The following is a 24,342-nucleotide window of genomic DNA, read 5'->3' on the forward strand; positions in this document are numbered from 1 at the left end:
TGGGCCCCATCCCAGGGGTGCGTACCCATGATCAGAGCCTCCAGCCCGTTGTCCAGGTAGCCATCAAAGGCAAACTCGTCCTGGATGAGACGCATGGCCTCCTGCAGCGCCGGGCAGGCTGGCCCTGTTGGGGCGTCCACACTGGACAGACAGAACTTGCACTCTGGGGCCTGCTCACTGTGCTCCTTGACACGGGTGCCCCTGGGGCTGTCAGGGCTCGCTGCAGCCCTGAGGGTGTCCTGGTGCTCCTGGCTGGGGTGCTCAGTGATCCTGTTTCTGGGCATCTTGGCCACCAGCTGGCAAGAGCCGAGACTCAGGTCTTCAGGTGAGGGTCCAGGGGGCTCCTGCTCCTCTGGCCCTTGATGCAGGAGTGCATTTGGGGGTGGGCTGGGTTCAGGAGAGCCAGACACCACTGGTGAGGCTGCCTCCTCCAGGGCCGGTGCTGGGCAAGGCACTGGGGGGCACCCCTGGGCCAGTTCCCTCGGCTCTGGCTCTTGGTGCGATTCTGGTCCTGGGTCCAGTGCTGGCTGCTCAGGGGTCCTTGGGCTGGCGACCACCCCATGGGCCACAGGACTCTGCTGCCCTTCGTCCTCCCTGTCCAGGAAGCCTCTCTTCTTTGGACTTTGGGCTGGCTTGTCCCTGCAGGGAGAGTACAGTTCCAGAGTGGGGCAGAGACCCCACTGAGGGGAGGGGAGCACTCCCCAGGAACCCCTGTGCTGGGAGGGGGGCACCCATCTGGGCACCCCTGTGCTGGGAGGGGAGCACTCACCTGGGCACCCCTGTGCTGGGAGGGGAGCACTCACCTGGGCACCCCTGTGCTGGGAGGGGAGCACTCACCTGGGCACCCCTGTGCTGGGAGGGGAGCACCCATCTGGGCACCCCTGTGCTGGGAGGGGAGCACTCCCCTGGGCACCTCCGTGCTGGGAGGGGAGCACTCCCCTGGGCACCCCTGTGCTGGGAGGGGAGCACTCACCTGGGCACCCCTGTGCTGGGAGGGGAGCACTCACCTGGGCACCCCTGTGCTGGGAGGGGAGCACCCATCTGGGCACCCCTGTGCTGGGAGGGGAGCACTCCCCTGGGCACCTCCGTGCTGGGAGGGGAGCACTCCCCTGGGCACCCCTGTGCTGGGAGGGGAGCACTCACCTGGGCATGCCTGTATCTGCAAGGAGCATAATGGGCTTGAAGTGTGTGGCAGCCGAGGTGAACTCCACTGGCAGCTCTGAGGCCCCTGGGCTGGGCACAGGGCCCTGCCTGGGGACAAGCCCAGTGTCCCCCATGAGCTGAGTGAAGCCTGGAAGGGGTGGGGTGGGCTGGGACTCAGCGACTTCTCCAGTGGGGTGCTGTATCCCCTCCCACATTCCCGTTCATCAGGGAGGAGAGTGGGGGGTGGCCTGATGGGTCTGGGTGGGGGTGGGGAAGGAGAAGGGGGTCCCCGATGGCACCTGGTGGGATAAGGGTGGGCAGAGGTTGCAAGCTGGGATGGGGGTGAATCTGGAGCTGCTGAGTCAGCAACCACGTGGGGCCTGGAATCCACGGGCGGGGCCTGGGGAGGGGGGCCCAGGAGGGGTGGTGGGGCCCACCAGAGCCAGGGTGAGATGCCGGTGCCGTGCAAGGGCTCGGGTCAGCCACTGAGAGGGTGTTCTGGAGCCTGATGGTCTCTTCCTTCTGGTCGGCCTGGGGCAGGACGGACCCCAGTCAGGGGGTGGGGGTGAGGGAGAGGCCACCGCAGCTGGGGGCCCTCAGGACACTTTGCCTCCCCACAAAGGGAGGTGGGAGCAGAGGGTGGTCCCCAGAGCCCAACCTCCCTCAAGCTGGCTGGGACCCGTGCCCCGATGTGGCTCTCTCTGGCCGGCTGCTGCCCTCTCCCCGGCATGCCCAGCCCGGCTGGGTGAGGGGCTGCGACTGTGGGCAGTGGGGCAGGTCCCGGGCCCCTCCAGCCTCTTGCGGCCGCCCCCTCTTTGCCCCCCCGCCGCCCCCACCTCACCTTACAGGCAGAGGCCTGCAAGCGGGCCAGGATGTCCCTGCCGTCCAGGCCGCGCTGCAGCAGGTAGGCCCCGCAGATCTGCAAGGAGGGCAAGCTGGTCCGCACGCTCCCTGCTGCTGGCGAGGACCCCGCGCCCTGGGATGCTTCCAGCGTCCTGCCAGCATCTCACAGTGACAGAGGACAGACAGGCCACACCCTGCCACTGCCCCCTGGCCCACAGGCCCTGCCGAGGCTCGAGCTCAGGGGCACAGCAGACACGTTTAATCTGTTTGCTCATCCCTCATAATCCACAGGAACCAGAAACTTGTCACCCACACTGCAACAAGCGAGAGAAAATCCACCAAGAGCCCCGAATGGAGCCAGCACCGAGTCAGCAGCCCTGTGAGCACCGACCCACAGGCAGACACGGCCACACACAGGCACACGGGGCCATCACACTCACACCTGTGTGCAGTCACGGTGGCAGCCACTGTCACCCCAAACTTATGTGCAGATACCTTCACACTCACACAGGTCACGTGTGTGGTCACACACAGGTCACGTGTGTAGTCACACAAGATCACATGTGCAGTCACACAAGGTCACGTGTGTAGTCACACACAGGTCACCTGCATGGTCACACAGGTCACATGTGTGGTCACACGCAGGTCACGTGTGTGGTCACACACGGGTCATGTGTCGGTCACACTCACAAGGTCACGTGTGTAGTCACACACAGGTCACGTGTGCGGTCACACAAGGTCACGTGTGTAGTCACACACAGGTCACGTGCACGGTTACTCCTGCACTAGAGCACACACCGCCACACTCACCCTTGTTCACACACCGTGATAGTGCCCATGCACACACACACTGAAAGAACTCTAGAAGTCGTGACCTAAAACCAGACAAGAGGAAATGGGAGTGGGGGGGGTCGCCTCCTTGCCCGGAGTGTGGGGCTCCCTTCTGTCAGGGACCCCGAGGGCGCGTCAGGCTGGGCCCAGCAGGCCGAGCTCCGTCTCCGAGCCCCACTACGTGAACCTGTCTGCAGCAAGGCTAGTGGCTCTTTCTTCCCTCTCTTTGGGTCCACCCGGCAATGCTCAGGGGCTACTCCTGGCTCAGCACTCAGGAATTACCTCTGGAGGTGTTTGGGGGATCCTATGGGATGCCGGGGATCGAACCCGGGTCAGCCGCATGCAAGGCAAAGGCCCTCCCTGCCGTACTATCGCTCTAGCCCTCTAGTTGTGCTTTGGGGGAGAGGAGACACCCTTGTTTAGCTACGTGGGGAGGTCACACGAGAAGGCAGGGGGACCCCACCTGGACCTGCTGGGCCCTGGACCATCTGCCCTTGGGGCTGCCCCCCAAACCCTCACCCTGACACCGGGAGGGGCTCGGGGGCCTGCGAGGTTCCTCGGAGGAGAGAGCACGTCCTGCTGTGCAGAAGGGCACCGGAGATGCACAGCTGTCCTCACAGCAAACCCCGCTCGGTCTTCCCCGGCCCCTGGGACAGTGGCTGGGCAGGTGGTCTCACACCCGGGGTCTGAGTTCAAGGCCGTCCTCGTGCCAGACCCAACACCCTCACTTGTCCAGCCCCCCCAGGGGCCAGAACCCAGCCCACTGCTCAGCTGTACCCCTGGGCTTGGAGACCAGCTGGGGACAGCGGGCAGGAGGCGGGTGGTGCTTCCTGGTCCCCCTGCAGGGCCTCCCCTGCAGCTGGTTACCTGGACGGCCTCGGCTGCGGACAGCCGCTCCTGGGCGCTGCGTCTCGCCATGTCCAGGAGAAGAGCCTTGAGCCGGCACGGCAGGGCCAGCTTGTGGTCGCGGGGCACGCTGAACTTGGCTGCTGCCCAGAGCACCGCAGCCACGCAGTACACCGAGGCCTGTGTGGAGGAGAGAGGCCACCATGCCGCTGGGCTTGCCTCGGCCCGGGGCCCCAGAGACAACAGGACAGTCCCCATCACTCCGGTTGGACTTCCTGGGCCACACAGTGCTTAACTTCTGGTCTGGGCCACACCTGCTGTGCTCAGGGCTCACCCCTTGGTGCTCGGGGGTCCACACATGGTGCTGGGAATTGAGCTGTGCTGGCCGCGTGCAGGGCAGCCCTTCTGCTGTCCTTCTCCAGCCCCACACAGTGTTTGACACCAGCCGGGGAACACACTTGCAGAGAGCTGCGCGCCCGGCCTCAGGTTCAATCCCTGCAGAGCTGCTTCTGGACTCCCACAGGATAGTGCTGTCACTGGCCACTGAGGCGTCCAGCCACGGGGCAGAGTGTGGCCCAGGAGCACAGCTCCCCAGCACCCCCAGCGCGTTCCCTGTCTCTCCAAAAAGCTCCTGGGTGCACAGGGTGGCGTGCACGGGCTCGTGCTGGACACAGGGATGATGGGCGCCTCTGGGTGTCCACTGGTTCTTGTCTGGCTGCCCAGGCTGAGCAGACATGACCATATGGGTGCCATGGGGGTGCCCATGGGATTGTCCCTGGGGTGTTAACAGGAGTGCCGAAGGGAGTGTCAAAGGGATTGTAACAGGGGTGCCCAAGGGAGAGTCCACGGGAGAGTGACAGGAGTGCCCACGGGAGTGTGACAGGAGAGTGACAGGAGTGCCCACGGGAGTGTGACAGGAGTGCCCGTGGGAGTGTGACAGGAGTGCCCACAGGAGTGTGACAGGAGTGCCCACGGGAGAGTGACAGGAGTGCCCACGGGAGAGTGATAGGAGTGCCCACGGGAGAGTGACAGAAGTGCCCAGGGGAGAGTGACAGGAGTGCCCACGGGAGTGTGACAGGAGTGCCCGTGGGAGAGTGACAGGAGTGCCCGTGGGAGAGTGACAGGAGTGCCCACGGGAGAGTGACAGGAGTGCCCAGGGGAGAGTGACAGGAGTGCCCACGGGAGAGTGACAGGAGTGCCCACGGGAGTGTGACAGGAGTGCCCGTGGGAGTGCGACAAGAGTGCCCACGGGAGTGTGACAGGAGTGCCCAGGGGAGAGTGACAGGAGTGCCCACGGGAGAGTGACAGGAGTGCCCACGGGAGAGTGACAGGAGTGCCCACAGGAGTGTGACAGGAGTGCCCAGGGGAGAGTGACAAGAGTGCCCTGGGGAGAGTGACAGGAGTGCCCAGGGGAGTGTGACAGGAGTGCCCTCGGGAGAGTGACAGGAGTACCCACGGGAGTGTGAAAGGAGAGTGACAGGAGTGCCCACGGGAGTGTGACAGGAGTGCCCAGGGGAGAGTGACAGGGGTGCCCACGGGAGTGTGACAGGAGTACCCACGGGAGTGTGACAGGAGAGTGACAGGAGTGCCCACGGGACAGTGACAGGAGTGCCCACGGGAGAGTGACAGGAGTGCCCAGGGGAGAGTGACAGGAGTGCCCAGGGGAGAGTGACAGGAGTGCCCGTGGGAGTGTGACAGGAGTGCCCGTGGGAGAGTGACAGGAGTGCCCACGGGATTGTGACAGGAGAGTGACAGGAGTGCCCACGGGAGTGTGACAGGAGTGCCCGTGGGAGTGTGACAGGAGTGCCCGTGGGAGTGTGACAGGAGTGCCCACGGGAGTGTGACAGGAGTGCCCACGGGAGTGTGACAGGAGTGCCCAGGGGAGTGTGACAGGAGTGCCCACGGGAGAGTGACAGGAGTGCCCAGGGGAGAGTGACAGGAGTGCCCACGGGAGAGTGACAGGAGTGCCCACGGGAGTGTGACAGGAGTGCCCAGGGGAGAGTGACAGGAGTGCCCACGGGAGAGTGACAGGAGTGCCCATGGGAGTGTGACAGGAGTGCCCAGGGGAGAGTGACAGAAGTGCCCAGGGGAGAGTGACAGGAGTGCCCACGGGAGTGTGACAGGAGTGCCCAGGGGAGAGTGACAGGAGTGTGACAGGAGTGCCCAGGGGAGAGTGACAGGAGTGCCTCCCATGCCCCCCCCCCCGTGTTCTCTCCTCTCTGGGGCCCTGAGGAGGGAGAGCACTGGCCGTCCCGTGTCCCCTGCTGACACGGCAGGGGCTGCTCCCTCCCTGTGGCCGAGCCCCATCCGCCCTCAGCACACTGCAGTCCACGTGGGAAGCTGCGAGCAGGAGCGGCAGGTGTGAGCTCCCGCTTCTGCCTGGGGCTTCTAGGGGGCCTCGGCCCTTCCCTCCTCTGAGACCCCCTCCTTGGTGGCCCTCTGGGCCCACTGCTGCACAGCTGCTGGGGACGGCGGGGAGGGTCGGGCTCGTCTGTCTCGGGAGCTGGTGCTCCTTCCAGGGCTTGTGGCAGTGCCTGGGCCCTCGGGGCCTCACCGTGCCCTGATCTCACACAGGCCCCCCCGCCCGGGGTGCCGCCAGCTGCCTTCTCCCCCGGCGGGTGGCGGCTGGGCTCCACGCCGAGCTGTGGCAGGCTGCCGGGGAGGCCAGTGCGCCAGGCTCTGCTCCCAGACCGCCCCTCTGCTGACCAGTGCCGGGGGCTCTCTGACCTGGGAACCCACTTTCCGCCCCGAGCCTTGGCACTCCCGTGGCTCTGCGTCCCTGCCCTTTTGTTTGCTCTCTGGGCTACACTCAGCAGTGCTCAGGGCCGACTCTGGCTCTGTGCTCAGGGATCACTCCCGCTGGGGTCTCTTACGGGGTGCCGGGATTTCCTGGCATTCCTCCAGCCGTCCCATCTCCCCGCCCCCCAGTTCTAATTTCTGCGGAAGTTCCAGGCCCATCTTCCCTGGTGTAGAAGCGTCTGCGGACCTTTCCCTCCTGCCTCTGACCCGGGTGGGCGCAGCAGGAGCGTGCAGGGGTTCCGGCGCGCAGACCTGCCCCTGCAGGCAGACCCACGTCCTTCCCCTGGGGCGGTAAACATTTAAACTGTGGCCACTTACCCACTACCAGGGAAAGAAACGGAATTGATTTTGGATACTTTCTTTCTCTTCTCCTTCCTTTTTGGTTCTGGGCCATCCGGTGCCTCCTGACTGCGCTCAGGGGTCACTTGTGCCTGGCTTGGGGGAACCCCAGGGGTGCGGGGGATCAAACCCAGACTGGCCACAGGCCAGGCAAGCACCCCGCCCACTGTCGGCTCTCTCTGGCCCCTGGGTGCTTTTCCCTGCGTTCTGTTGCCTTCCCCAGTGCCTGAGTTCTGGGGTTGGGGTAAGATCTTGAGCTCGGCAGACGGGCGCGTGCCCTGTGGTTCTCCTGCCTGCGTTTCCTCTCGTGCGGAGCTGGAGCTGCCCAGTGCCAGGCAGAGCCTCCCCCGCCTCCTGGGCTTGCCTTCCACTCTCCCAGTTTTCATCATTTTTACTTTTTAGTGTTTGGTTCGGGGGCCACACCTCGTCCTGGCTCTGTGCTCAGGGATCACTCCTGGCGTGGCCCTGGGGACCGTATGTGGTTCCGGGGATGGAACTGGGGTTGGCTGGGGCAAGGGAGTGTCGTGACACCTGTGCTCTCTTTGGCCTGCAAAGGAACCTCGAAGGATAGTCCTTTGACATGAACCTTCCAGAAACTCTACCTGCATTCCCCGGAACCTTCCATACGCCTGTGTGCCCAGAGAAGGGCCTGATCCTGCCTCAGGGGTCACACGTATCCCCTGCCCACCCATCAGGCTGAGTGGAGGGCAGGGTGGGGGAGGGGAGGGCCGAGGGGAGGGGGAGCGGGGGGGGCAGGACTCTGGGAGGGAAAGTGCTGTTACCTTCTCGGTCACCAGCCTCTGTTCTGTCACCTCAGGCGCCAGGAAGAAGGTGTCGTGAGCACCTAGGAGAGAGTCCAGTCCTGCGTGAGCTCCGTGGGCCGGGAGGACACTGCTCCGGCCCGAGCGAGTGGCGCGTACCATTGTCAGGGCCCGGCCCGAGCAGCACAGCCCCGTCCTCAGCGAGCAGCACCGAGTCCAGGCAGAGGCGAGCTGCAAGAGAGGGTCAGCGCCAGCCGCCGGGCTGCAGGGGCGGGAGGGGGGCAGGGCCAGGGCGGGCGCAGGCACCTGGGTGCTGGCGGAGGGTCCGCAGGGCGCTGAGGCAGGCGTGGGACAGGGCCCACAGCTCGTGCTCCCGGAAGGGCCGGCCCAGGGAGGACAGGACGAAGCGCAGGGACACTCCCTGGGGAGAGGAGAGGGCAGCGGGCAGCTCCCAGGGAGCCTCCCCCTGCGAGAAGACCCCCGAGCCCAGAGGGCGCCGCCCCGGAGACCGGACGAGCGACTCGGCCAGTGAATCAGGGTTCAAGGCCCGGCCCGGGGCAAGGCCCACGAGGAGGAGCCAGCTGGGAGGAGGGCAAGAGGCCAGAGGAGCGTGGTCCAGCCCACGTCGGCGCTCAGCAGGGTGGGGCGGGGGGCCGTGGTGCGAGTCCGAGGGAGGAGGTGACAGTATGGTGGGGAGCAGGCAGCTCGGCGTCCCAGTGGACTGGCGTGTGGCGCTCACGGGGAACGGCGTGCCGTGGGGCCGCTGGTCTGGTGACGGTGGCCTGACTCGGGGTCAGAGGGCCTGACAGTGGCCCCCCAGGGCCAGAGGGGAGCAGACCGTGTCGCTCGGGGCAGGGGGCTGTGGGCAAGAGGACGCTCTGGAGGGGAGGGTGGGACAGCTGCCAGCCGAGCGACGGGGCCACCGGCCATTTTGTTTCATTCTCTGAGCCATCACGGGGGGCCGTGGGGCGGGGGGGCCCAGCCCTGCGCTTCCGCATCAAAGCAAGAGTCAGCCACGGCCCCACGTGGCAGATCCACATTCTGGGCCTTTGCCCCCAGCCCTGTGCGGCCCCCAACAGAGGCCTGCACCGGAGCCTCCGTCACCTGGGGACAGTGCGGGGACAGGCGCCAGAGACCAGGTGTGTCCGGAGCTGCTGTGCCCAGCCATGGTGGGCACCGTCCCCGAGCTTCCCGGGGACGGAAGCACGAGCAGGTCAAACAGCGTGACCTGCCGAGGGTCCCACTCCTGACAGGTGAGGTCCCCGGCCAGAGGGGGCCCCTGGGTCAGGGAGACAGCTGCTGAGGAAGCTGCTCTGCTCCAGCCTCAGGCCACGCACCGGGATGACAGGCTGAGTGCCAGAGTCCAGGACAGAGACTTCCCTGCAGTGGTGAAGCAGAGCCGTGGGGACAGTGTCAGCTGGGGCCACGGAGGGGCAGAGCCTGTCGGGACAGCGTCAGCTGGAGCCATGGAGGGGCAGAGCCGTGGGGACAGTGTCAGCTGGGGCCACGGAGGGGCAGAGCCGTGGGGACAGTGTCAGCTGAGCCACGGAGGGGCAGAGCCGTGGGGACAGTGTCAGCTGGGGCCATGGAGGGGCAGAGCTGTGGGGACAGTGTCAGCTGGAGCCACGGAGGGGCAGAGCCGTGGGGACAGTGTCAGCTGAGCCACGGAGGGGCAGAGCCGTGGGGACAGTGTCAGCTGGGGCCATGGAGGGGCAGAGCTGTGGGGACAGTGTCAGCTGGGGCCACGGAGGGGCAGAGCCGTGGGGACAGTGTCAGCTGGGGCCATGGAGGGGCAGAGCTGTGGGGACAGTGTCAGCTGAGCCACGGAGGGGCAGAGCCACGGGGACAGTGTCAGCTGGAGCCACGGAGGGGCAGAGCCGTGGGGACACTGTCAGCTGAGCCACGGAGGGGCAGAGCCACGGGGACAGTGTCAGCTGGGGCCACGGAGGGGCAGAGCTGTCGGGACAGTGTCAGCTGGGGCCATGGAGGGGCGGAGCCTGTGGACAGTATCAGCTGGAGCCACGGAGGGGCAGAGCTGTGGGGACAGTGTCAGCTGGAGCCACGGAGGGGCAGAGCCGTGGGGACACTGTCAGCTGGGGCCATGGAGGGGCAGAGCCTGTGGGGACAGTGTCAGCTGAGCCACGGAGGGGCGGAGCCTGTGGACAGTGTCAGCTGGGACCACGGAGGGGCAGAGCCTGTGGACAGTGTCAGCTGGAGCCACGGAGGGGCAGAGCCGTGGGGACACTGTCAGCTGAGCCACGGAGGGGCAGAGCCTGTGGACAGTGTCAGCTGGGGCCACGGAGGGGCAGAGCCTGTGGGGACAGTGTCAGCTGGAGCCACGGAGGGGCAGAGCCGTGGGGACACTGTCAGCTGAGCCACGGAGGGGCAGAGCCTGTGGACAGTGTCAGCTGGGGCCACGGAGGGGCAGAGCCTGTGGGGACAGTGTCAGCTGGAGCCACGGAGGGGCAGAGCCTGTGGGGACAGTGTCAGCTGGAGCCATGGAGGGGCAGAGCCTGTGGGGACAGTGTCAGCTGGGGCCACGGAGGGGTAGAGCCGTGGGGACAGTGTCAGCTGGGGCCACGGAGGGGCGGAGCCTGTGGACAGTGTCAGCTGGAGCCATGTGCCTACAGCATTGTGTCAGCACGGGCCTGAAGGCGGCTCCTGCTCAAAAGCACCATGTTTCCACGCTCAGGTCAAGAGACAAACGTTCTGGCTGGAACCGGACTCCTGGGTCACCTCATCCTTCGCTTGCCCAGGTCCCAGCTGTGTTGACTTGGAGGAGCAACTTGCCAGGAGCCAGGGGAGAGCAGGCTTGCTCGGGGCCAGGTGACCCTTCCAGGCGACCCTGCCAGATGCCCTCTACAGGTGACTGCCAGGTGGCTCTGCAGGGGTGCGTGCCCTAGCAGCTGTAGGGGGGCCGGGCTGCTCATGCTGGGGCTGCCCGTGTCCGTGCAGCAGGCTGGCGGCGTCCATCTCCCATGTGAAGTCCTCTGGAGGCCCGAGAGGGCCTGAGGGGGCAGGACTGGGAGGGGTGCCATGGGCAGCTCTGTGAAGACTCGGGGCCATCGGTGTGGGAGGTCAGGGAAGGCGCCAGGCTGGGTCCCACAGGATGAGGCGACCGGTCAGGGCTGGGGCGGGAGGGGGCTTGTGTGCATGAGGCGCTGGGCCCACCCCTGCAGGAGCACCGCCGGGAGGAGGGCATGCCGCAGCCACACCCGCAGGGCTCTGGCCCCGAGGACACGGGGCTCCGGGCACTCAGCACAGGGGCTGCCCCTCCTCTGAGGACACGGTCACTCACCTGCTTGTGAGCAGCACTTCCTGGCACCCCTGCTCCGTCTGCAGCCCCCTCAGCGTGGAGCAGCCCTGCGGCTGGGCCTGCACCTGGAGGGGCCTGGGAACAAGGAGGGGGGCTTCCCTCTGTGGGGCGCCGGCCAGGCCCCTCTGCCCCTCCCTGATGTCCCTGGGGCTCCTGCTCCGGCCCCGGTGGACTCTGAGCCCGAGAGCCTGACAGGCCACTGGCCCCCTGCTCAGAGGCCCCCTGGGGATGCACAGGAGGGTCCTGGGCGCTGGCCAGTGGTGGGCCGGGGGCACCAGCCTCGGGCCCCTCGGGCAAGAGCCGGGGGGAGGTTCCCACTTTCCTCAGGTGGCTCCTCTCTCGGAAGCTGGGGTCAGCCTGGGCGTCCAGGAAGAGGTTGGCCAGACGGTCCAGGCTGAAGCTCTCCCCGTTCCTCACGGGGGCTGGCAGCAGAGGCCGGGGGGGCGGGGTCCCGGCATGCCCTGGGCCTGGGCCAGTCTGCTCGGGGTCCTGGGGGGGCTCCTCCGGGGCTGGCAGGTCCGTGGGTGCCACAGTCTTAGGCACGACTCTGCCCCTCCAGGGGCTCTCGCCGGCGTCTGGGCAGAAGCAGAGCCGGTCAGTGACTCCCGGTCCAGGAGGCAGCACCCCCACGGCCGCAGCCCAGAGCCAGGACCGCACCCTGGTTGCCCTTGCCTCAGCCTCTCCTCGGGACCAGTGAGGACACTGGCGGATAATCAGGCTGGTCAGTAAGTGACCCTCGGTCTCCCCTCCAGGCCAGCCGCTCCCAAGGAGGTTCCTCAAGGGAACCCAGAGTTTCTGCTGCACACACGTGAATGGACATGCCACTAGCCATGCACACACACCTGTGTGCACAACATGCATGCACACACGTATACGCACACAGCTGACCACAACGCATACACAGATGCACACATGTGCATATTCACACACACCCATGCAAACATAGGTGCTCCCACACATGGCCATTAACACACATGTTCATGTGCACACCCATGCATACACAAGCATACAGGACTCATAAGTGTATGCACACTTAGGTGGGTATACATGTACATGCATAAAGCCATGCACACGTGTGCACGCATACCTATATACACCTGCACACACAATGCACACACAAACTCAGGCACATGCAGTACAATCGCAGTGCAGGCACACGTGCACAGATCCATGAACACAATGCTTATAAGCACCACCTCATGTGTGCTCACAGATGCACAGTGCTTATTCATATGTGAATACACATATACACAATCTGCTTAAACACGTGATCATGTATGCACAGATACATAAGGAGACCCCTTTACACGAGCACGATGTGCAGATGCAAGCACACAATGCACTCACATTCCCAAGCGTGTCCCACGTGTGACTGCACACATGTACAAACATAGTCTTTGTGGCAGTGCTGCTGCTGGCCTAGGTGCCTGTGGTCAGCCATGCGGGCTCGTTCAGAACTCGAGCTGAGGCTGCCAGGGCCCTGCTCATCCGGAGAGGCCGGGTGCCCTGCCCAGCACAGACACGGGCCTGGCCTGCAGGGCGGGCTGTGCTGGCCAACGCGCCTGCGCTACGCCTGCCCCAAAGGACTCCGACCCAAGCTGCCCTGAGCCCACCCCCTCCCCTGGGATCTGAGCTCCGAGCTGAGAGTGAGTGTGTGTTGTGTGAGTGTGAGGGGCAAGCCATGCGGGCGAGTGCCCGTGGCCAAGTGTGGGGGACTCTGGAGTGTGTGTGCTGTGTGGTGACTGAGTGTGTGCCTGTGACGGAGTGTGTATGCTGTGTGGTGACTGTGTGCTATGTGGTGACTGAGTGTGTACCTGTGATTAAGTGTGTGTGCTGTGTGGTGATTGAGTGTGTACCTGTGGCTGAGTGTGCTGTGTGGTGACTAAGTGTGTGCACTTGTGTGTCCAAGTGGGTGATGACTGGATGTGAGTGTGCGTATGCTCATACCACTGAGCATGTGTGTAGGGGAGTGAAGGCCCGTGTGATTTCTGAGGGGTGTAGTTGTGAGCGAAAGGCTGTATCTGGTCTGTGAGCACATGGTGTGAGCATGTGTCTTCCTTGTGAACGCCTCACACATGGCATGTGTGAGAGACTGTGTGCCTGTGGGAGCATGCACACGTGCAGGTGTATATCTTCATGTGCTTGAGGCCTGTGCATGTGAGGTACACACATGTACATGTGCTTGCACTTGCATGTGAGCAAGAAGCACATGTGGGAGATCACAGTTCTGCCTCGTGCCATGCATGCCTACTCACCTGGAAGTGCTCCGAAGGACTCGAGGGAGAGCACCCTCCTCCCGGCGGCCGAGAGGCTGCGGCACAGGCGGCAGGAGGACGTGGGCTGCAGCTTCTCCTCGCACAGGGCCATGATGCTCTGCGGGAGGGACAACGCCGTAGCAGAAGCGCCACACAGTCACCACACCACACTCTGGGCGGGGGGCCTGGCCCAGCACCCGTCCTGGGCTGCAGAGAACCAGGCTACCGAGCACTCCGGGGGCCTCTTTGTCACTGACCCCGGGGGGTGTGGGCTTGAGGCCAGGGCTGTGGCAGGCCCTGAGCTGGGGTTGCGCCGGGGCCCTGCTCCGGTTACCTGGAGGTCGGGCCGGTCCGCGGGGTCCTCCGCTTGCATCCGGCCCAGGAGCGCCTCCAAGTCCTGGCTCAGCTGGGGCGCTGGTTCCGCCACGTACTCCAGGGCGGCCTTCAGGGTGGCACCCAGGGAGTAGACGTGGGCCTGTGAGGAGAGCCTCCTTAGGGCTGCAACACTCCCTGCGGCCTCTGCTCCCCTGGCCCAGAACTGCAGTGCCAGGGCCAGCACGTGTACGGCTGCGTGGTGGTGTGGCAGTGTGGCAGAATGGTGGTGTGGCAGTGTGGCAGTATGGCGGTGTGGCAGTGTGGCAGTATGGCGGTGTGGCAGTGTGGCAGCGTGGCAGTGTGGCTGCATGGCAGCGTGGCAGTGTGGCAGCATGGCAGCGTGGCAGCACGGCAGCGTGGCAGCGTGGCAGTGTGGCAGTGTGGCAGCATGGCAGTGTGGTAGTGTGGCAGTGTGGCAGTGTGGCAGTGCGGTAGCGTGGCAGTGTGGTAGCGTGGCAGTGCGGCAGTGTGGCAGTGCGGCTGTGTGGCAGTGTGGCAGCGTGGGGTGTGGCAGCGTGGCAGCGTGACAGTGTGGCAGCGTGGCGGTGTGGCAGCGTGGCAGTGTGGCAGTGTGGCAGCGTGGCGGTGTGGCAGTGTGGCAGCGTGGCAGTGTGGCAGTGTGGCAGTGTGGCAGTGTGGCGGTGTGGCAGTGTGGCAGTGTGGCAGCGTGGCAGCGTGGCAGTGTGGCAGTGTGGCGGTGTGGCAGTGTGGCAGTATGGCGGTGTGGCAGTGTGGCAGTGTGGTAGTGTGGCAGTGTGGCAGTGTGGTAGTGTGGCAGTGTGGCAGCGTGGTAGTGTGGCAGTGTGGCAGTGTGGCAGCGTGGCAGAGTAGCAATATGCCTTGCTACTGTCTAGGTTATCACTATCCTCTGCTTATTACTGTCCAGGCTCTGGGCTAGTGCCACCCCTGCCTCCCCCTCACCTGCTCACCCATGCAGCCCCCACCCCACCGCACTCCCCACCCCGTCTGCATGGTCCTCTGGAGGACGAAGCGTTTGAGGCGGAACCTTCAGAAACTGATGGAACACAGGGAGGGTGCTTCACCTGCTCTGGACTCGGCCCACCCTGTCTGTCCGTGAACACGTGAGTGTGTCATGTGGGGTGGGGGCTGAAGCCTCAGCCTGGCCTGGGAAGGGCCGCCCCGGCTGACCTCACGATCCCTTTGTGCTACATCCCAGCACAGCCTCAGTGCTGGGCCTGAGTGACCCGCCCGGCCCAGACTCCTGGGATCTGTGTTAGCAGGGCGGGGGGTCTTGTGTCTTGAACTCAGCGCACTTCTGCCCCGAGTCAGGGGGAGCCTCGGTGGCTACAAACACGGCCTCGGGTCACTGCCCGGTCACAGGCCCTGCCAACCTCTCCATGGGTGAGCTGGCAAGGAGAGGCAGCCCCTGGTCTGCGTGTCAGGCCACACACGTCCTCACACGGCCCTGTGGCTCGTGGCACATAATGTAAAGTACATGTCTCCCAGGGGAGGAGTTCTGGAAGGAGCGCACAGTGGGGAGGGAGAAAGCTTCTCTAAAGACACAACGGTTGAGAGGAGCGGGGCTGGGAGATGCGCTGTCCCCTGTCACCACACACCAGGAGCAGCCTAGGTCCTCCCGCACATGGTGCCAAAGCAACAGAAGCACCGAGTCCGCCAGGCGCAGGGGTGAGGGGCACAGAGCACTCGCTGCCCGAGGCCTGCTCTCCAGGGCGGCCCTTATGTTCCGACTTGGCAGACTTAAGGTCTGAGACCATCCCCAGTACCTTTTCTGGCCACCCGCTGCATGAACCCAGAAATCAGTAATAGGCGTTAACAATGAAAAGTACACAAATGTTGGAAATGAAGCAAGATTCTCCTCGACAACTGGTGCGTCGAAGAAGAAATCGGGGACCAAAACAGTACGACGGGGAGGGTATTTTCCTTGCATGTGGCCAATTTGATCCCTGGCTCCACATACAATCCCCTGAGCCCACCAGGAGTGATCCCTGAGCGAAGGGCCAAGAGTAAGCCCTGAGCACCTCTGGGTGTGGACCAAAAACAAACAAAAAGAAATCAAAGGGGAGATAAAAATACCCTGAAGTTAATAAAACTTCCAAAATGGATGGGATGTGGCAAAGGCTGTTCAAAAAGGGTAGTTTCTAGCGATGAATATCAAAAATATCAATTCAAAGAAAAAGATCTCAAGCAAACTGTCTAACAGTATCCCTGAAGAAACTAGAAAAAGAAGAAAAAGCTAAGCCTAAAATTAGCAGAAGGAAGTCCACAAAGCTCAGAGCTGAACTGAATGAAATGGATACAAAAAAACAAAGATTAATGAAACTAAGAACTGATTCTTGAAAAGATGCACAAAAACTGACAAACCGCTAGTTAAACTAAGAAAAGAGTCAAATAAACAAAACCACACACACACAAAAAAGAGGAGACTTCCTAACAGACAGACTCAGTCACAAGGCTGTGATGTAGGATTATACAACAAAAGATCAGAGAACCCAGAACAGATATATAATGTACCTAAAGATATATGGCCTACCAAGACCAAATTGTGAGGAAATAGAAAATCTGAGTATACCAATAATAAGTGAAAGATACTAAGTCAGTTATCTGAAACCTCCTAACGGAGAAAAGCTCATGGCCAGATGACTTTCTCCAGTGACGTCTCTAAATATTTAGAGGAGCACCAATACCGACCCTTGTCACAATCCTGAATATTGAAATAGAGAGATGCCACCACCAACTTTTAAAAATGATACCAGCATTATACCCTAACATCAGTGTCAGATAAGCATACAATAAGAAAATGACTTGCCTATATCATTGATGAACATAGATATGAAAGCTTCCAGCAAAATATTAGCAAACCGAATTCAACAGCACATGGAAAAGATCGAACGCTGAGACCACGAGGGCCCCAGGGCACGTCGCTGCCCTGCACGACAGTGAGGTTGTAGCAATGAGGCGGGAAGAGAACGTCACCACCCCAGGAGAGATAGAAGAAGCACTTGAAAAAATTCAAAATCCAAAGGGAAGCATCTCATCATAATAAAGGCATTTGTGGCAAGCCCACAATCAATATCACGGCCAGTGGTGGAAATCTCTAAGCTCTTCTCTGACACTGGGACCCAGGAAAGGACCCAAGTTTCAACAGTCCTGTTCCATAAAGTTTTGGAAATTCTACCAGAACATGAATAAAAAATAAAAGGAATTCAAATCAGAGAGAGAGAGAGAGAGAGAGAGAGAGCTTTCAATTACAGATGATATAATCTTACATAAAAAAATCTTAAAAATGTTAACAGATACTCAGAATTCATAAAAGAATTGAGTAAGGGTTTAGGATTTAAAATTTGCATTCAGAAATTAGTGATATTTCTATATACTAACAATAAAATATTTAAAAAGGAATAAAGAAAACAACTCCACTCAAATAGAATTGTTTTATTAAACACAATTAGGAAAACATTTAACCAGGAAAATGAAAGATCTGTCCTCACTGATATAATACTTGGACAAAAGAAATGAAGAAAGAATAAATGTAAGGTATCCCATGTCCAGGGACCAGGGAATCAATGCTGCTAAAATGTTCACTGTCTAATTTCCTCTGCATCCCTCACAGAACTATGAGAAAGTTAGAAGATTCCCACTGAGGGGCTGGAGCATAGCACAGTGTGGGCGGAGCTCGCCCCACATGCTGCTGACCTGGGTTCGAGCCCCGGCATCTCATGGTCTCTGGAGCACCGCCAGGAATAATTCCTGAGTGCAGAGTCAGTAGTAACCCCTGGAAATTGCCAGATATGTGCCCCAAAAAAAACCAAAAATAAAATGATTCATACTGAACCCTGAAAGACCCCAGATAGCAAGCCCATCCTGAGAAAGGACGAAGCTAGAAGAATCACATTTTTTTTCTTTTTTTGTTTTCGGGTCACACCTGGCAATGCACAGGGGTAACTCCTGGCTCTCCACTCAGGAATCACCCCTGGCGGTGCTCAGGGGACCATATGGGATGCTGGGAATCGAACCCGGGTCGGCTGCATGCAAGGCAAACGCCCTCCCCGCTGTGCTATCACTCCAGCCCCAAAATCACATTTCTTAAACAATACTGAAAGGCATTAGCCATCAAAAATGCAAAGGTGCTGATACAGGGCAGAGGAACAGGTCAGTGGGGCAGAGCACGGACCAGAAATGACGCCTGTGTGCGGTCAGTGAACGCTGGCACCACGATCAGGGGCCCTCTCCAGCCTATGGTCTGGGAGCTTTGGCTGACCACACTTAGAATAATGAACAGCCCAGACACTGCCCGGCCCATGTCCAGTCACAGCCCAGACACTGCCCGGCCCAGGGCCAGTCATAGCCCAGACACTGCCCGGCCCCATGTCCAGTCACAGCCCAGACACTGCCCGCCCCAGGGCCAGTCACAGCCCAGACACTGCCCGCCCCAGGGCCAGTCACAGCCCAGACACTGCCCGGCCCAGGCCAGTCACAGCCCAGACACTGCCCGGCCCATGTCCAGTCACAGCCCAGACACTGCCCGGCCCCATGTCCAGTCACAGCCCAGACACTGCCCGGCCCAGGCCAGTCACAGCCCAGACACTGCCCGGCCCCATGTCCAGTCACAGCCCAGACACTGCCCGCCCCAGGGCCAGTCACAGCCCAGACACTGCCCGGCCCAGGGCCAGCCACAGCCCAGACACTGCCCGGCCCAGGGCCAGTCACAGCCCAGACACTGCCCGGCCCAGGCCAGTCACAGCCCAGACATTGCCCGGCCCAGGGCCAGTCACAGCCCAGACACTGCCCGGCCCAGGGCCAGTCACAGCCCAGATACTGCCCGGCCCCATGTCCAGTCACAGCCCAGATACTGCCCGGCCCCATGTCCAGTCACAGTCCAGACACTGCCCGGCCCAGGCCAGTCACAGCCCAGACACTGCCCGGCCCAGGGCCAGTCACAGCCCAGACACTGCCCGGCCCATGTCCAGTCACAGCCCAGACACTGCCCGGCCCAGGGCCAGTCACAGCCCAGACACCGCCCGGCCCCATGTCCAGTCACAGCCCAGACACTGCCCGGCCCAGGGCCAGTCACAGCCCAGACACTGCCCGGTCCCATGTCCAGTCACAGCCCAGACACTGCCCGGCCCAGGGCTGTGCTGCACCTGTCCCTGGGTCATGCCAAACCTTGACCAGTCTCCCAAGACCAGGACCAGTAGGAGAGGGGGCAGGAGGCCAAGGAAGGGCCATTCAGACCTGTGACGTGAAGGACAGGCAAAGTCCTGTCGGACACCGCAGAGAGCTGCAGGGTGGCCAGTGGGGGCAGCGTGCTGGGCAGCAACTCCCCACAGGGGCAGGGGCAGAGCAGCCTGGCCATCGGCCTGAATCAGAGCCCAGATGGCCAGGAGCCCCGGCCCCTTCCCCGGCCCCTTCCCCGGCCCCTTCCCCGGCCCCTTCCCCGGCCCCTTCCCCGGCCCCTTCCCCGCCCTGCCCAGACGAGACCCCTGAGAGCTGCTGGGTGTGTCTGGCAGAGCAGCAGGTGCTCGAGGGACGCCCAAGGGTCCCGGTCACTTCAGAGCAAAGCAAAGAGAGAGGTGGGCCTGTGGGGTCAGCACAGCGGGAGGGACGGGGTGGGGGACCACGCCTCAGCCCGTGCTGCTGTGCACCTGTCCCCACCTTGGCCCCAAGCCCCCGTCAGCCAGGGTCACCTGCAGCCCCGAGAGGGGGCAGCCCAAGAACACGCAACACGCCTGTGTCTGAGCACCTCCCTCCCGGCGTCCCCCCGGCCCCCTGGACCCCCAGTGTGGCTCCCTCTCCGTCCCGCCCCCTCCGCACTGCTGCTCCCTCGCTCCAGGCCAGGGCAGTGGGGCATGCAGGCGCAGGAAGCGGGTGGGGGCAGGGGTGTCGGGCGGGGACTGGGCCGAGCCGGTGGCCAGGAGCCAGACTCACCTCAAACGTGTTCCCAGTGTCATCGAACTCCGGGGGGACGAAGGCTCCCTCAGGGTCGTCTGGGGAGAGAGTGTGGGCTCTGCAGACCCGCCACGGCCGGGCCCAGGGGCGAGCCGTGCCAGGCTCATGCCCAGGTGCCACCTGCCATCCCTGCCCTCTGCCTCTGCCTCTGCCCTCCACCCCACCCCACCCTGTCCCTGCCCCGTCTCCTGTGCCCGTTGATTCTCACTCCCGAGCCCGTGTCCTCCCTGTCTCCCCACCCCCCAGTCCCCTGTCCCCATCCCATCTCCTGAGACCCCGTCCTCGTCTCTGTCCCGCTCCCCCTGTCCCCCATGCCCGTCCCTGTCCCCGGCCCCCCATCCTGGCTCCCGCCACAGTGCTCACCGCTGAGCTGCTCCATGAAGCAGATGCTGCCATTGCTGTTGAAGGCCAGGGTGTCGGGCGTGATGCAGAGCGTGTGGAAGAGCCCCGGGGCCGAGGCCGCCACGCTGCGCAGCGCCAGGCCACACTCCAGGCACACGGCCCAGGCCTCCTGCTCGCCCAGGCTGCCGTCCCGCAGAGACAGGACGTCTGCCAGTGACACGTTCTCCTGCCGGGAGGGTAGGCTGAGCCGGCCCCGCCCCGGGACCTGGGGGGCCACTTGGGATGGGGCCAGCTCTGTCCCGCCTCCGTTCCTCTGGGCCTGGCCCCCATCCCACGGCCTGTGGTCGGCCCGTGCTCCTGGCCGAGCCCCTCCCGCCCTCCTCCGCGGCCCCCACGGAGCCCGGTGCTCTGAGGGCTCCCCAGTCACACCGTCCCGCTCCTGCGGGGCTGGCCCCAGGCTGAGTGGGTGCCTCTACCGCGGGGAGCCACTTTGGCGCTGTGCCTACACACGTGCACACCAGTGACACGGTACAGTCACACGTGCACATATGGGCATGCCAACGACACACGGCACATCAGGTCACACATGCATACACTGATAATACCAGCATGATCACACCTGTGTATACATGCACGGCTATGACACGTGACGCAGCAAGTCACATGTCTACAGACATGTGGGGCTGGAGCGATAGCACCGTGGGTAGGCATTTGTCTGCACACGGCCGACCCGGGTTCGATTCCCAGCAACCCATCCCTGAGCACCGCCAGGAGTAATTCCTGAGTGCAGAGCCAGGAGTAACCCCTGTGCATCACCAGGTGTGACCCCAAAAGAAAAACAAACAACCAACCCCCCCCAAAAAAAACCATGTATACAGACACGCATGCCCTTGACAATGACACCAGCACGCCACTGACACACAACACCGGTACAATCTCATATGCACACATGGCACATAACTCCAACAAGTCATGTGACACATCTGCAGGCACACACATACACACATGACAGGCTATGACAGGGCTCCAACGCACAAGCTGGATGGTTCTCTCCAGGCGTGCATGAGCATAAGCATGCACACACACACACACACACACACACACACACACACACCAGCTCTCTCTCTCACACACACACACACACAGACACCAGCTCTCACATACACACACAGACACACACAGACACCAGCTCTCCCACATACACGGAGACTCACACTGGAGCAGGCATGTGTCCAGCAGACACACACACACCCCCCTCAGCTCTTCCTGTCCCCCCCACACGGAGACTCACACTGGAGCAGGCATGTCCAGTGCACACATGCAGCTCTCTCACACACACTCCAGAGAAGCACGCTCCCGCCCCTGTAGCACACCCTCAGGCACAGACCCCACACACATACACAACCCCCCATACTCGCGTGTGCTCACATCACACATCAGGCACCTGGAGCTCAGGGGCTCTCTCCTGTCGCCTCCGTGCTGGGGGCAGTCCGGGAGCCAGCCTGGTGGAAGCAAGTACGGGGCCAGGCAGGGCCTGGGTCCGGGGGTGAGGATGAGTGGCCGGTGCAGGAGCTGAGCCCGGCCCTCCTCGGACCCCGTGCGGGGAGCCTGCACACAGGAAGCCGCCTCCTGTCCAGGCCTCCACCCTCACAGGTGACCGGGCAACTGGGATGCCACGAGGAAGGAGCGTCCGGCCCGGCCCGGGGCACTGGGCGGGCCTCGGGCGAGGGGCTGCGAGGGGGAGGCCGTGGACTAGCTGGGGCCGCCTGGAGGTGGAGCAGGCTCTGGCCCAGAGGGGCTCGGTGCGGTGGTCCCGGGCCCTCCAGCTCTGGGCCGGCAGGTAGGGGAGGGCCGTCCGGAGGTGTTCTGGGGGGTGCAGGTCTGTGCGTGGGGCAGAGGGGACGGTGAGCCCCGGGCCGGCTGAGCACCTGACTACCGCAGAGGAGTCCAACTCCTCGGGCTCAGGGAAGCTGGTGCTCCCGGACACCAGGCCAACAGGCACCAAGGTGCAAGCACCCCATGCACACACACACACTCACACACCTTTACATGCATACATACACGTACATGCCTATTCCTGCACGCAAATACACTCACCTCTACACGCAGGCAAAGACATGTACACACATAGACAGGCATTCTATATATGCACACACAAATGCACACGCATGCACATACCACACATGCACACACTGCGCATACAAGCATGTGTACACATTACATACATGCACACACCATAAATATGAACATACACACCAGACACATGGCCAGACCTATGAGCTCACATCACACACGTGTTTCAAATATCACACACAGACACACGCATGTGCACTACGTACTTCACGCACCTGCCTGTCCCTGGGAGTCCCCCAGGCCCGTCCCTGCTCTAGCTGTGGGCTGAGCTGTCCCCAGGGGCCCCTGCAGGCAGCCCACAGGGCACCTTGGCCCAAGCACCCTCCGACCCCAAGCCCTCCAGCCAACTGGTGGGGGGAGGCTCTGCCTAGCACCGCCATACGCCGGGGAAGCTTCCAGAAGAGCCCCGGGTACCCTGGCTGCAGTGGCCAGGCTGGACACCGTCCTGTCTCTGAGCTGCCGGCTCATTGCTGGGCTCTTCCTGTGCCGGACTAAGCTGACCGTGCACAGCCACGTGCTGGGCCCCCCAGCGCCCCCCGCCCGCACAGGGCTGGCCCAGGAGGGGCCCCCCGCCTTGTGGGCACCCAGGCAGCCCCACACCCACGGGGGGCAGGAGCTCGGGAGCCTGACCACCCCGGGGCTCTGACACACCCCGGGCTCAGGTCCCAGGGACCCGCTCTCAGGCCCCCACCCGCCTTCCTGAGGGGCCCGGGGTCCAGCGCAGGGAGGCCTCTTCCCGGGCACCCTTCAGCGGCCACTGCTACCTCAGGACAGGCCCCTGACCCCGTGGGGTCTGCTCCCTGGGCCCCCGGGGCCCCCAGAGCCCGTGGCTGGACACTGGCCGCCGGGCACCCGCCTGAAGCTGCTTCTCACAGGACGCTCGGGCTTGGCCAGGGGCCAAGGAGGCCTGGACGCCTGTGAGCGCTGCGGGCAGTGGGGGCAGCCGCCGGGCCACGACCCCCGCTGAGGGGCCTCGCGCTCCTGCATGAGGAGGAAACTTCTGGCTGGACACGCCGGCACCTGGGGAGGGGGACGCCCCAGGTGACCCCTGTGGCCGCTGCGGCAGTCCCCGCCCCCCGCGGCTCTCCGGGGCGCCCGCCGGCCCCCGGCCCCCCTGCGCAGGGGCTCCGAGGGGAGGGGAGGGTCCGGCTCACCTCGTCCTCGGCCAGGGTGGGCAGCGGCTCGAAGTCGTACAGGTCCAGGTCGCTGCTGTCCCCCCGGCAGAGCCGCGCGGCGCCCGCATTGGTGGCCTGCATGGTGCCCGCGTCCAGCGCCCCCGCCCCCGCCTCCACGCGCCCCCTGCCCGCGCCCGCGCCCCGCAGCGCGCCCCCGCCGGGTCCCGGTCCGGTCCGGCGCGGCGCTGGGTCCCGTTGCCCGGCGCGTCCCGGCTCCGCCCCCGCCCGCGCCCCGCCCCGCCGCCGCCGCAGTGTCCGGCGGGAGGCGGGTCCGCGCTCGCAGGCGCGGGGTCCGGGGCGCGCGGCCGGCCGGGCGGTCCGGAGTAGGGGCGCCTGGCCTCCCCGTGCCGGGGCTGCAGTCCTCCCGACACGGCTCCCAGGGCGCGCGGGGGCCACCAGGCTCTGGACACGTCCCCCCAGAGCAGGAGCAGGGCAGACACTGACCCTTCACCACAGCGACGGAGGCTGCCCCGCACCCCCAGGCGCACAGGAGCCAGGCTGGCCTCTCCCCACCCAGGGCACCCGCAGACCCATTTGGTTCCACGTGGCTATGCCTAGGGAGCACCCCTGGCCTCGTGCTCAGGGCTCAGTCCTGGGGCCCCGTGGGGTGTTGGGATGGAGCACACACAGTGCCTCACCCCTGTGCTGTCTCTGGTCCTGGGTCTCCCCCAGGGTGATGGGGCACCCCCGTGCCCACTGTCACTGTGGGGGATTCCGGGCACCTTATGCCCCCGTTTTGCCAGTGGGCTCCTCCCTCTCCACGGCTCCGGGGTCTCTCAGTGGGGTTCAGGTTGTGGCCGGGGTCCCTGCAGTGCCAGCCCAGCTCCAGCCTGGAGCGGCCAGGGCAGCCACAGCCGCTCCCGACACACCCCTCTGGGCCGGCTGGTGCTGACTCACTGGAGCAGGGCAAGTGAGAGCACGACACTCCCCTGCACCCCGGAGGGTGGGACCCGTTCCCCCCTGAAGTTGCTGAGATGGGGTCTCCTCTGAGAGGCCCCTTCCCTGGAGGGAAGCTGGTCTGCCCCTCTAGGCTCCGGCCCCACCCGCGCCGAGTCCCGCTTCTCAACCTCTGCCCCGCGCAGGCGGTGGCTGGAGGGTGGCAGGCATAGGGGTCTCTGATATTTTGGGGTCGTCTGTTTCAGGCCCTCTGCCCTGAACTCGTGCACATGGTTCCCTCTGTGGGTGTCCTGTGGGCTCAGCACTTCCCAAGGCACCCCCAGTTTCTGCAGCACATGCCTGAGACTTCACACCCCCTC

General features: G+C 63.5%; 1 protein-coding gene across 1 annotated transcript in view; it reads right to left on the minus strand.

The window, feature by feature from the left end:
- The window catches only part of KNDC1 (kinase non-catalytic C-lobe domain containing 1), a 40,858-nt gene extending 17,573 nt beyond the window's left edge, over positions 1–23,285 (minus strand). Inside the window, exons 1-14 of the mRNA XM_055118887.1 lie at positions 23,066–23,285; positions 19,800–20,004; positions 19,416–19,474; positions 13,468–13,608; positions 13,134–13,251; positions 10,861–11,453; positions 7,869–7,983; positions 7,722–7,793; positions 7,584–7,645; positions 3,685–3,843; positions 1,985–2,062; positions 1,581–1,674; positions 1,144–1,291; positions 26–639 (exon numbers count right to left, since the gene is read on the minus strand). Of these exons, the coding sequence (XP_054974862.1) occupies positions 26–639; positions 1,144–1,291; positions 1,581–1,674; positions 1,985–2,062; positions 3,685–3,843; positions 7,584–7,645; positions 7,722–7,793; positions 7,869–7,983; positions 10,861–11,453; positions 13,134–13,251; positions 13,468–13,608; positions 19,416–19,474; positions 19,800–20,004; positions 23,066–23,167 (2,560 nt within the window). The 5' untranslated portion in view covers positions 23,168–23,285. The remainder of the gene's footprint in view (positions 1–25; positions 640–1,143; positions 1,292–1,580; positions 1,675–1,984; positions 2,063–3,684; positions 3,844–7,583; positions 7,646–7,721; positions 7,794–7,868; positions 7,984–10,860; positions 11,454–13,133; positions 13,252–13,467; positions 13,609–19,415; positions 19,475–19,799; positions 20,005–23,065) is intronic.
- Positions 23,286–24,342: the final 1,057 nt, after the last annotated feature.

This window comes from Sorex araneus, chromosome 11 (genome assembly GCF_027595985.1).
Source record: "Sorex araneus isolate mSorAra2 chromosome 11, mSorAra2.pri, whole genome shotgun sequence".
NCBI lineage: Eukaryota > Metazoa > Chordata > Mammalia > Eulipotyphla > Soricidae > Sorex > Sorex araneus.